The sequence below is a fragment of the Rhinopithecus roxellana genome, chromosome 20, assembly GCF_007565055.1.
Source record: "Rhinopithecus roxellana isolate Shanxi Qingling chromosome 20, ASM756505v1, whole genome shotgun sequence".
Lineage (NCBI taxonomy): Eukaryota > Metazoa > Chordata > Mammalia > Primates > Cercopithecidae > Rhinopithecus > Rhinopithecus roxellana.
In genome coordinates, this window is record NC_044568.1 from 41605212 (window position 1) to 41618683 (window position 13472).

Here is a 13472-nt window from a genome sequence, read left to right on the forward strand (position 1 = left end):
TACAGGTGCATGCCACCACACCCGGCTGATTTTTGTATTTTTAGTAGAGACGGGGTTTCACCATGTTGGTCAGGCTGGTCTCAAACTCCTGACCTCATGATCTACTCACCTCAGCCTCCCAAAGTGCTGTGATTACAGGCGTGAGCCACCACACCTGGCCCATACAGGCCAGTTATTTTATAGAATGCCCCTCAGTTGGGGTTTGTCTGATGGTTTTCTCGTGATTACCCTTAGAGTCTGCATTTTTGGCAGGAAGAACTCAGAAGTGATGTCGCTTCTGCAGCAAGTGTATTGAGAGGCACATGATGCTGGTTACTCCCAATATCGATTATTTTCACTTTGATTACTTGGTTAAGGTTTCTGTACTGTGAACCTATTTTCCCTTAAACTTAATTCCTAAGTAATAAGTGGGGAGTCACCTTCAGACTATGAGGATATCCTGTTCCCCATCAAACTTTTACCCACCACTTTTAGCATCCTTTGATGGTTCCTCTCTATGATAGTTACAAAGAGATTGCTATGATAGTTGTAAAATGGTAATTTTGTAACTCCACTCCTTCCTTGATTATTAACTCGTAGTCAGCTGTATGGAAGACCTTTTTCTTCTCTCCCATTTGTTTATTCATTTCTCAATGTATATTGGCATGGATTTACTTGATTCCATGAATACTCTGTTAACAATTATTATTTTGATGCTCAAATTGGTCCAATTTGGCCCTGGGCACTTTTTCAAGGTGGCTCATTTGTGACCTTTGTGATATCCGTGTCATATTGGAGCACTTCCTTGCTTACTCAAGTAACAGTAAGCCACAACCAGATGCCCTGGTTCATCTTGTACATCCCTTGTGGTATCCTGGAAATGGCAGTTTTCTCCAAGGAGCCTTGATCCCTTTTACTGCGGGATGGTTTTTAGAAACCAAGATCTGAGTCCTAGGAGCACTCATTGCTACTAGAGTGCTATAGGTCTCTGCAGCAGACAGAACCAAGAAACACCAGGATGTGTAAATACAAATATATTTATATAAAATACATATACAATATCTATATATAAAATACATACACACACATATACATATATATGCCAACATCAATTTTTCTGTTTTTCTACTGATTAATCTATCCATAAAACAATTTCAATCCAGCATCACAGAATTCATTATTTTTTAATTTTTATTTTATTTTATTTTTTGAGACCGAGTTTCACTCTTGTCACCTAGGCTGGAGTGCAGTGGCAGTGGTGCCATCTCAGCTCATTGCAACCTCTGCTGGGATTACAGGCATGTGCCACCACACCTGCCTAATTTTTGTATTTTCAGTGGAGATGGGGTTTCACCATGTTGGCTAGACTGGTCTCGAATTCCTGACCTCAAGTGATCCCCCTGCCTCGGCCTCCCAAAGTTGCTGGGATTATAGGCGTGAGCCACTGTGCCCTGCTACCACATATTAGAATTCATTCTAATATTCTCCCTTTTCATACTTGTAAATCTCTTCTCCAACACTGAGCAGTACAGAGAAGTTCATTTCAGAATTTCCAGCCCATGTCACTGTAAAAACAAAGAGTAAGGCTTCTAGGTAGAGTTCAGTACTGGATGCAGCTCTTCTGTCTTTAGCCCGAGTATATATGATGTAAGTGTTATGTTCAAAGTTATCTGGAGTCCTTCTCTTCCTCCCCCACCCTTTAATGTGGTTACTTTATTCATCTGAAATCCAGGTAGGTTCCCTTGTTTCAGTTTACATTCCATTTAGGGCTCCTGCCACCCTAATCTTTGTTGACTTTTTCTTGTTTTAAGTATGTAGAACATTAACATGTTCCTGAAGGTCAACACTCTGCAAAATGGGGCACTCAGAAAAGCGTCTCAACTCTCCCTGTCCCCATTGCCCCCTGACTGCAACCCCCATTATTATGTGACTCATTGCATCAATTTCTGCCTTTTCTTTCCTCTGCTTACTTTTGCAAAAATAGACAGATCCACATACATTTTCTTTTTTTCTTTTTTGAGATGAAGTCTCGTTCTGTAGCCCAGGCTGGAGTGTAGTGGTTTGATCTTGGCTCACTGCAACCTCCACCTCCCAGATTCAAGTGATTCTCCTGCCTCAGCCTCCTGAGTAGCTGGGATTACGGGCATCCACCACCATGCCCGGCTAATTTTTGTATTTTTAGTAGAGATGGGGTTTTGCCATGTTGTCCAGGCTTGTCTCGAACTCCTGACCTCAGGTGATCTGCCTGCCTCTGCCTCCCAAAATTCTGGCATTACAGGTGTGAGCCACCACGCCCAGCCCAAACATTTTCTTATTTCTTCTTTCTTACACAAAATGTGGCATGCTGTAGATTCTTGTTGTACTTTACTTTGTTTCCACATGGCAACAAAACCCGGAAATCATCGTCTATCAGTGCAGAATCAGCTTCCTCATTCCTTTCCACAGTGGCAGAACATTCCTGTAAATGGACATTTAGGGGATTTCCAAAATTTTGCAATTACAAACAGTGGTGCAACGAATAACTGTGTGCATCTGTATTTTGCATTGTTGGGGAGCACGTCATTCTTTTTAGAAAAGCCAGTTTTTGTTTTCAAACCCTTAAGATCAAGTTTCAAATTGAGCGACAGGCATCGTGGTGTGGCAGGAACCCCACAATAGGTCTGGGATGCTAGCGGGGCTCAGGTCCCTTCCATCTGAGGTGCTGGCTGTGTGACTTTGAGGAAGTTGTTTAACTTTTCTGGTCTCAGTTGTCTCCTGTGTAAAATAAAGGTCATAACCCCTACTTTGCTGCTGTAATTTTTTTTTTTTTTTTGAGATGGAGTCTTGCTCTGTTGCCCAGGCTGAAGTGCAGTGGTGCAATCCTGGCTCACTGTAACCTCCGCCTTCTGGGTTCAAGCGATTTGATTCTCCTGCCTCAGCCTCCCCAGTAGCTGGGACTACAGGCATGTGCCACCACACCCGGCTAATTTTTGTATTTTAAGTAGAAACGGGGTTTCATCATGTTGACCAGGCTGGTCTGGGACTCCTGACCTCAGGTGATCTGCCCGCCTTGGCCTCCCAAAGTGCCGAGATTACAGGTGTGAGCCACTGTGCTTGGCCTGCTGCTGTGAAAATCAAATAGTGTGCAGGAATGTCTCCGGTGGGGTGCCTGTCATATCAGAGAGCTCAGTGCATGTTAATAATGATCACTTCAGGCCAGGTGCAGTGGCACATGATTGTAATCGCAGCACTTTAGGAGGCTGAGGCGGGAGGATCACTTCAGCCCAGAAATTTAAGGTTAAAGTGAATTATGATCGTGCCACTGCACTCCAGCCTGGGTGACAGAGCAAGACCCTGTCTCTAAAATAAATAAGCAATTGTTCCTTTGTAGCCATCAAATTCACCCTATAATTTTTCAATTGGCTAAAACCTTTTTAATCCGCATATCTGGGTTTTCCTCCTTGTCTTGTATCACATATTCTTATCTTCCCCTTCATTCTATACAATGACACCAGAAATAAACTGCACAGAGAGCTGCCATAATAAAGGGAAGAAACTCACCAGCATCTATTCCTACAGCACAGTGATGTATCGAGTACACAGTGCTGAGTTTTGGGGACACAGCAAGGACCAAACAAAACTCACATTCTAGTCGGGGAACCAACAATGGAAAGATGAGTGATGATGTGATGTGTTTGGCGATGAGGAAACAAAGCCACGGGAGGAGTGGGAAGTGACGGTGTGTTGCCTGAGATAAGCTGGTTGGGGAAGCTGTTCTGAGCAGGTGGCATTTCAACAAGACCTGCACAAAGCAAAGGAGTGAGCTGGCAGACTGATGGCTGGGAACGGCATTCTGGGCAGAGGGAACAGCCTGTGCAGAGGCTCTGAGGAGGAGCAGGCTTCGTGTGTGGGTGGCACAACAGCGAGAAAATTAGCATAGCTTGGTGTGGGATCAGAGGAGTGTAGGGGAAGAGATTGGGTGAGACCTCAGAGGGAGATGGGAGCCACGGTGAGTTTTACACAGAGGAGTGACTTGAAGTTCCTTAGGTTTTCACAGGAGCCCTTTAGCAGCTTCAAGGTAAAAGGATGTAGTTTTGATGTCCACGCATCATGCACACAAGACACTGAGGTCCCCTGGGGAAGGAAGCTGCCCCAAAACTCACCTGGTTGCTCTCAAGGAACCCACTGGGCCCTTCCAAAACCCAGTCTATCAGAATTTCTCCCACCGAATCTCCCCACGTTCCCCACCACATGAGTGGTGCGTGCCAGCGCCTCCTCTCCCGAGGGACAGGGAGGTAGAGTGGACCTTTGTGATTCATGGTCTCCATATTTGCAAATTCGCCTCCTCACTGAAATGGACTCGTAACGCCAGGATCAATGCTAACAGGCTTTTGTGGTCATTCAAGGACATGCGCAGAGCAGCAAAATACTCGAGTCACCCCAAGTGCACGCTCCCCGCTGAAGTCCCAGATCTGCCTTCTGGTTTCAGCTCTTGTACTGCAAACAGGTGTCTTTTTATGGTCCATTTAATGCCACTTTTTTTTTTCATTTTTGTGCTTTTTGTTGGCATTGCACTGTTTAAAATGGCCCCCAAGCATAGCGCTAAAGTGCCGTCTCGTGTTCCTAAGCACAAGAAGTCTGCGATGTGCCTTACACAGTGAATATGTTTGTTAGATAAGTTTCATTCGGGCATGAATTATAGTGCTGTTGGCTGTGTGTTCAATGTTAATAAAACAACAATCTATATTTAATAAGATGTCTTTAGCCGGCACAGTGGCTCACGCCTGTAATCCTAGCACTTTGGGAGGCTGAGGCAGGCGGATCACCTGAGGTCAGGAGTTCGAGACCAGCCTGGCCAACATGGTGAAACCCCGTCTCTACTAAAACTACAAAAATTAGCAAGGCATGGTGGTGGGCACCTATAATCCCAGCTACCTGGGACGCTGAGGCAGGAGAATGGCTTGAACCTGGGAGGCAGAGTTTGCAGTGAACCGAGATCATGCCACTGCACTGCAGCCTGGGTGATAGAGTGAGACTGTGTCTCAAAATAATAATAATAATTGTAATAATAATATAATAATGTCTTTAAAAAGGAACACACGTAAGACAAGTTTATTGTTATTAATTTTAGAGACAAGGTTACGCTCTTTCACCCAGGCTGGAGTACAGTGACATGATCATAGCTCACTGCAACCTCGAACTCCTGGGCTCAAGAGCTCTCCTGCCTTGGCCTCCCAGTGTTCTGGGACTGTGTGTGAGCCACCACTCCTGGCCAAGTTTATGTATTATGGTTGACGAATGTTGTGATGAGAGATTTGTAGGAATCTAGCCTTGTATTTCCCCCTAGCAACAATGTTTCCGTATTTGCTAATTTGGTGTTCGCAGAGATCTCATAGGATATAATTACTACAAATCATGAGATTCAACTCTGCTTGGGGCTGAAAACTGGTACCAGGTCTCCCCACCCTCTCTTCTTGCCCCCGCCCCCACCAGGAGGAACAAAGCTCAGGAAAGCCATGCTTTTAGCTGTTATCCCATCCTCCTGGGTGGGTTAGGCAAGAGTTTGGCAAATCAGATGGGACCCCAAAGGCCCTCCCAAGAGCCGTGCAGAGGCCCCCATTCCTGACAGTGCCTGTGCACCTGTGTCCATACTGAAAAGGCTGAGGTGTGGGTGGGAGGCAGCCAGGCGAAGGAGTGGAGCTAACAGGCCTCACAGCAACATGGCGGGGCATGGGATGGGGGGCCCAGCCGTGAGTCATCAGAGTGGTTGTTTGCTGGCCAGGCCAGCTTGACCAGAGAGGCAGGGGATTGTGTGTGAGCTCTGCTCATCAGGGGAGATATACTATCTGAGAACCATAGTTCTGGGGACATCTGAGTTGGTGAGGGCCACGTGTGGGATTCTGTCCAAGCTCCCTGCTTTGCAGATGGGGGACCCAAGTCCCCAAAGAAGTGAAGTGCTCAGATCTCTGGCTTGACCACTCCAAGAAAGAGAATGAAGAGGTCTTATGTGGGTCACTTGCTCCAGGCTGATTGCTCAGTCTCAGTTATAGGGAAGCATACATTATCAGAAAATGAGGACAAATTTCCCTAATCTGGAAATGCCCCAGAAGCCAGCTCAATGTTTCCAAACAGAGACAGCTATTAGCAATCAGCAAAGGTCCTATAAATAGTTATTTTGTTAGAAAGAAAAAGATAGTTCATTTTCACAGCACCCTCAGCCTTCCTGTGGGCTGTCACATCGTGAATTATGGACTCAAATAACATGGGGGACAGTGCCGAGCTGGCGCGTGTCAGAGGCGTCTGGTGAATTATCATGTTTGTGTTCTCCTGGGGGATCTCCAGCTAGAAATGCAAATCTTGGGCAATTAATATCAATATGCACCATTTAAACCCATTGCCTCTGATTAGATAAGCAGCCAGTAATGGCCTCATTTTTAAACAAATAAGTTTTGCTGGAGCCCCGATGAATGAATTTGCCAATTCATTGTCTAGGCCCGCTGGTTGCAGGCAGAATTCATTTGTTCTTGAGACAAACTGCTTACCACATGTTTGTAGTGTGAAAAATTCCCGGTAAAAAGGTAGAGCTCTCTTTGACGGAAAAATCTACCCTTATCTAGAGAAACAGGGGGGTACATACCATTAGATATGGGTGGCAATTCTGCTTCTGCCACTTCCTGGTAACCTTGGGCACATCACTCCCCCTGTTCTGAGTCTCAATTTCCCCAACTGTCAGAGGCACAGTAATCTCAGCCCTTCCCATATCACAGGAGTATTTGTCAGTGTCCAGGAAGATAATGATGTAATGTCACTTTGTAATAATTAATATCTGGGGCACTGGGGTCAGAAGTGTGGGTTTGAATTCTAGCTTTGCTGCTTCTTAGCTGTGTGGCCTTGGGAAAGTTACTCACCCCCTCTGAACTTCTATACCCTCATTTGGAAATGAGGATGAATAATAAGACCTACTTATGGGGATTGTTGTGAGACTTAAATGAGAGAGTATGTATTAGCATAACAGTATTACCACAAATTTAGCCGTTTAAAATCACACACATTTGCGATCTCAGTTTCTGTGGGTCAGAAGTCTGGACATGGCTTAGCTAGGTCCTCTGCAAGATTGTCATCAAGGTGTCTTCCAAGCAGGCTCTCATCTCAAGTCTGGATGGCGGAAGGACCCACTTCCAGGATCACATGGCTGTTGGTGTAATTCAGTTCCTTGGGGTTGTAGGACTGGGGCTCCAGTTCCCACTAGCAATTGGCCAGTGGCTGGCCTCAGGTGCTTGCCATGTGGACCTTCTCCAACACAGCTGGCTGCTCCCTACATCAAAGTCATCAAGGGAGGCCAGGCACTGTGGCTCATGCCTGTAATCTCAACACTTTGCGAGGCCATGGCAGGAGGATCGCTTGAGTCCAGGAGTTCAAGACCAGTGTGAGCAACACAGGGAGACCCTGTCTCTATTACTTAAAATAAAAATCAAATAATAAATAAATAAAGTCAGCAGGGGAGAGTCCCCTTGCAAGACAGAGCTCTATCACAATCCTGTGTGACATATTCCACCAGTGATAGCCCTTGTTGTATTCTATTGGTTAAAAGCAAGACACATACCCCACTCATCCTCAAGGGAAGGGGACCACACAGAGGCGTGAACACCAGGAAGGGGGTAATAGGGGCCATTGAAGGGTGCCTGTAAAGGATGGAGCAGAGAGCCTGGCACATATAGACACTCAATACATGGTGATAATTGTGATGGTAACGATGGGGAGGTGACAGTGAAGCACATATATAGACACTCAATACATGCTGATAATTGTGATGGTAACGATGGGGAGGTGACAGTGAAGCAGAAGGAGAAGGAAAGAGCTTTGTTTCCTTTTCCACCTGAGCATCTTATTCTCAATTCCCTATGTGAAAGTGTCCTTCAGGATTTCCTAACTCTTCTGCTGGTTAAAAAAAGAGAAAGAGGCCAGGCATGGTGGCTCACACCTATAATTGCAACACTTTGGGAGGCCAAGGCAGGTGGATCGCTTGAGCCCAGGAGTTTGAGACCAGCCTGAGCGACATGGCAAAACCCTGTCTCTACAAAAAAATAAAAAATTGTGGTTGTGGTGGTGCATATCTGTAGTTCCAGCTACTCGGGTGGGAGGATTGCTTGAGCCATGGAGGTCAAGGCTGCAGTAAGCCATGATCACGCCACTGCACTCCTGCCTAGGTGACAGAGCCAGACCCTGAGAGAGAGAGAGAGAGAGAGAGGGGCGGGGGGAGGGGGAAGAAGAGAGGAGAGGAGAGAAGACAGAAGAGAGAGGAGAGAGGCGAGAGAGAGAGACAGAAAGGAAAGAAAGAGAATTTCCTAGCTGTGTGACCTCAGACAAGTTATTCTTGAACATCTCTGAGCGTCATTTTCCTCATCTCTAAGGTGCAACAGACAGTAAGACCCACTTCATTACAGTTGTTCTGATTCTTCAGTGAGATGCAGTGCATAAAGTACTAAACATGACACCTGGCTCTCTACAATCACCAGCCAAAATCACCACCACCACACCGCTCCAGCTTAAAGGAGGCTACACAAGCGAGCCTTTCTTTTCCCCCAGCGTGCGTCTGTGATGTAAGTGGATGCTGCTTTCTTCCAGGCGTATGCTGAGAAGCAACAACAAACCCAAGGAGAAGAGCGCGCTGATCCTTCCGCCCCGGGCGGGCACCCCGAAGCTCTTCAGTGCTGCCCTCGCTATGACAGGAAAGATGGGCGACAAGGGGGCAAAAGGCGGCAAACTTGCTCACCTCCGGGCCCGGCTCAAAGAACTGGCCGCGCTGGAGGCAGCTGCAAAGCAGCAAGAGTTGCTGGAACAGGTAATGTGGTTGGGAACAGGTAATGTGGTGGGGAACTGGAGAGGGACTGGGGTTAGGCAGACTGGGGTTAACAGTCTACACAGCAGAGTTCAAAGGAGCCCAGTGAACTCAGTCTCAATCCAGCCTGGTGTCAGAGTCCAGGAGACCCATCCAGAGGTTGTTTGACAGTAGAAGTCTGGTGAGTGACATCAAAGCCATTTGGGGCACCAAGACATTCTCCAATAATCCAATGTCCATTTTGGATATGTGCCAGGGAGAAGGCCGAGGAGTCTCCAAGAGTGGGCCACACATTTAGTTTTAGGGTCTTCCCCGTCCTTTTTCTATCAGTCAGGACTCATTTGGTTACCAGTGACAGAGTGCAAGCTCAAATCAGCTTGAGAAAAAGGGGAATTAGGGGTCAAGTAATCGAAAAGTTCAGGAAAGCCTGGATCCAAAAGCCTGAATGATGCCAACAGGACAAGTTTTCCCATTGTATCATCTCTGCTTTATTCAGCGATGGTTTTATCTCCAGGCAGGTTCTCAAGAGTCCTAGGATGACATCCTCCTGGCATAGCAACTCCAACAGAAAGAAAGCACCTCTTTCCCAGGGATTCTAGCAAAAGTTCCAGGACTCACTGTCATTGGACAGAATGGGTCACATGCCAATTCTTGAGCCATTCGGTGTGACCAGGGCACTGTGGTGTTCTAAAGAGGCCTGGGTCACATACCCACCCCTGGACTGAGAGTAGGCTGGGAGCAGGATCTCTCAAAGACAGTCTTGATACTGTTGCAGAGATTAGAGGAGAGGGTGTGAGAAGCAAATGTCCCTCCCCAGAAGACAGTGTGTTCTCATATTTAATACTGTATCTGTGGCAATTTAAGATATTTGGGTCAGGCATGGTAGCTCACACTTGTAATCTCAGCACTTTGAGAGGCCAAGGCAGAGGATCTCTTCAGGCCTGGAATTCAAGACCAGCCTGGACAACAACTTGTCTCTACAAATTTTTTCTTTTTTGTTTCTAATTAGCCAGGCTTAGTGGCACATGCCTGTGGTCCTAGCTACTTGGGAGGCTGAGTTGGGAGCATCACTTGAGCCCAGGAAGTCAAGACTGCAGTTAGCTATGATTGCACCATTGCACTCCAGCCTGGGTGACAGAGTGAGACCCTGTCTCAAAAAATGAAAAATAAAAATTTGAAAGTAAAATCCTCTCACACAGGCACAGTGCCGAATGTTCCCACCTCCATAAATCTATGGGGGACATTAAAATTAGTTCTGGGAATTTTTTCTGTGACCAAAGCCAAGAATACCAAGTAGAACAATTACACTAATTATGTCTGTTCATGGCTGTCCCTTAGGAAGGCTGCTGGGGAACTGGAGAGGGACTGGGGTTAGGCAGACTGGGGTTAACAGTCTACACAGCAGAGTTCAAAGGAGCCCAGTGAACTCAGTCTCAATCCAGCCTGGTGTCAGAGTCCAGGAGACCCATCCAGAGGTTGTTTGACAGTAGAAGTCTGGTGAGTGACATCAAAGCCATTTGGGGCACCAAGACATTCTCCAGATACAGCCACCAATGGCCCCAGACTGAGGAAAGATGTGATCACAAACTGTCAAGGTCAAGGTGGAGCTGGCAAATGGGGGTCTTCAGTGCTGGCTGCTGTGAGGGCTGACTAGACAGGAACTCTAAGGGTGCCCTCAGCACACTGAGAGCTTCAGCTGGGGCGGGCTTGTGGCTCCTAAGTGGTGGCTCTTCAACAAGGCAGCTTTAAGATGGGAATTAAACTTGCGTGAGTGTTACGTTAAAAGGCACTTCCCTTCCAAATCAGAACAACCAGGGCAGAATGGCAGAGTGCAGGGAGCTCTTAATTAGACATTCAGAGACACAAGTCCAAATCCAAGCTCTGTCACCCACTTGCTCCATGACCCAAGAAGCCCCTCAAGCTTTCGGAGACTTGGATTACTGAGGGTTGCCTCATGAGGTCGTAAAGATCAAGCAGGATACCTTGGAGGCCTTTTAGAAAAGCATGTTGAACACAGCAAAGCACTTTTCTAACTTCCCATGATGCCGCTGGTTCCAGCCAGAGTGCCACACTTCAGGAAGTCCCACAGCGCTCACCATCTAAGCATCCTGCCCTGGAAATGCGTTGTCAAGAGTTTAGGGTGGGCTGGGCGCAGGTGGCTCACCCCTGTAATCCTAGCACTTTGGGAAGCCGAGGCGGGCAGATCACTTGAGGTCAGGAGTTCAAGACCAGCCTGGCCAACATGGTAAAACTCAGTCTCTACTAAAGATACAAAAACTTAGCCAGGCATGGTGGCATGCACCTGTAATCCCAGCTACTCAGGAGGCTGAGGCAGGAGAATTGCTTGAACAAAGGCAGAGGTTGCACTGAACTGAGATCACACCACTGCGCTCCATCCTGGGTGGCAGAGCAAGACTTGGTCTCAGAAGAAAGAAAAAAAGAAAGAAAAGAAAAGAAAGAAGGAAGGAAGGAAAAAAGAAAGAGAGAGAGGGAGGGAGGGAGAGAGGAAGGAAGGAAGAAAGGAAAGGAAAGGAAAGGAAAGGAATAGAGTTTAGGGTAACAGGGAAGGGTAGGACAGGGGCACCAAAACATGCAGAAATACTAAGATAGAAAGGGAAGCATAGCCCAAGAGGGGCCTTGGGTTCTCGGAGCATTTTGGCTGCCCCTCTCCATTTTTTTCTTTCAATATCCTACGACTTGAGCAAATGGTGCAGGTCTCTCCGCACAAGCACGTTGACTGCTCTCACTTGAAACTCACAAGCACCACTTCACACGGGTCTTGGGCAGCTGAGGACCATTCTGGCCTCCTCTGGGGGCTGCTCCCTCTCCAGTTTCCTTCCTTGCAGAGATGGGATCAGGCAGAGTGGGAGGGGCCACAGGTATCCACAAAGGCTTGGTTTAATTACCCAGTCCCCTACTGATGCAAAGACCATGACCATCGCTTGTGGGAGGCAGCACAGGCTGGAGGCTGGAGGTATCCATCAAGTCTCCACATACAGGGTCAGTGCAGCCCAATACCAGGGGTACCCAGTCCTAGACTATCCCTGAAGATCTCAACCTTTGAGACCTTGCAGAAAGGGGGCCTAGCCCCAACAGCCTCTCCCCTCATCACTTTTTACCCTGTTTGCTTGGAGTTGTTTTCATCCACTCCAGAAGTGCCCATCCCTGGTAACAGATGGTTCAGCCTTTGCAGAGGCCTTGTGGGACTCCCTCAGAGTCACTGCCTGGCTTGCTTCAGCAGCTCGGGGGAGGGGCCCTGGTTTTGAAAAAACAGCCTCATCCCAGCTTCCAACCCCACAGCCTAGATCTAAGATATCCCAAGACTTTCCATGAAATCCATCCTGGACTTCTAATCTGTACACTTCCCCATAATGTACTTTGTTTCTCCTAAATAACCCCAATGCGGCTCCACCCCACCCACTAGATTTCACCCGCTGTGTGTTCCGCTGTCCTCTTCGGGGGCCCAAAAAGGCTGGAACAGGGAGGTGTCCAAGACCCTTCCAAGACCCCTCCAAGAGTCTGTGCCTCACGAGCCACCCGTTCTGGATTCCAGGCCAAGAGCTCGCAAGACGCCAAGGGAGAGGAAGGCTCGGCCGCCCCAGACCAGCCCACGCCCCCAAAGGAGGCCACCCTCGACCCACCCGCGCCCCAGACGCCCCCCGAACCCCTGGGGTCTCCACCGCGCTCTCCACCGCCTGCCTCCCTTGGGAGGCCTGAGGGAGAGGAGGAGGGGGCGGCCCAGCCCGAGGAGCACTCGCTGAGGATCCGCATGAGCCCAGGCCCGGAGCCCGGCGAGCAGATCCTGTCGGTGGAGATGCCGGAGGAAAAGGAGGAGAAGGTGGAGTAAGGTGTGGAGAGGCGGCTCCCACGCGCAGTTCCCGCAGGTGTGCCCCCAGTGCCGGCTGCGCCCCTGTGCGCCAGCTTCCCCCACAGCCCAAGAGGAGATGTTTTTCCGCAGTCGTGGCCTCAGTGGCTGCAGCTCTAACCACCCCGCCAGCACGCCAGCCCCGACTCAGCTCCTCGCGAGCTGGGCCTGAGCTCAACACATTTCATCAAGTGTTCCAGTCCCTGAGCTCTCACTATCAGTTGAGAGCCCTGCCTTTTCCTGACTGTTCTTTTTTTAAGAACAAAATGATGTTCCACTTTTAAAGTTCATGGGTGGGGGATAGAATGAGGCTCCAATATATGGGAAGATTTGTTGAAAAAGTAAAGGGTTATTGAATGTGTGGGGTTTCCCCTCAGGAATTTGTCTAACACATTTCAAGGATAGAAACTACTTCATGGCCGGGCATGGTGGCTCATGCCTATAATCCCAGTGCTTTGGGAAGTCGAAGGAGGAGGATCACTGGAGGCCAAGAGTTGGAGAGCAGACTGGGCAGCATAGCGAGATCCCATCTCAAACAAAAACAAAACAAAAAAACAATAGCCAGGTGTGGTGGTGTGCACCTGTAGTCCCAGCTACTGGAGAGGTTGAGGCAGGAGGATGGCTTGAGCCCAGGAGTTTCTGACTGCGGTGAGCTGGACACAGTGAGACCCTGTCTCAAAGAACTAAAAGATAGGCACAGTGGTTCACATCTGCAATCCCAGAACTTTGGGAAGCTGAGATGGGAGGATTGTTTGAGACCAGGAGTTCAAGATCAGCCTGGGCAACATGTTGAGACCCCATCTCTACAAA

The 13472-nt window shown here is 48.2% G+C and overlaps 1 protein-coding gene across 1 annotated transcript in view; it reads left to right on the plus strand.

The window, feature by feature from the left end:
* Window positions 1-12644, plus strand: part of CNGB1 (cyclic nucleotide gated channel subunit beta 1) — a 95784-nt gene extending 83140 nt beyond the window's left edge. Inside the window, exons 33-34 of the mRNA XM_010365505.2 lie at window positions 8584-8800; window positions 12351-12644. Coding sequence (XP_010363807.2) covers window positions 8584-8800; window positions 12351-12644 — 511 coding nt within the window. The remainder of the gene's footprint in view (window positions 1-8583; window positions 8801-12350) is intronic.
* The last annotated feature ends 828 nt before the right edge of the window (window positions 12645-13472 follow it).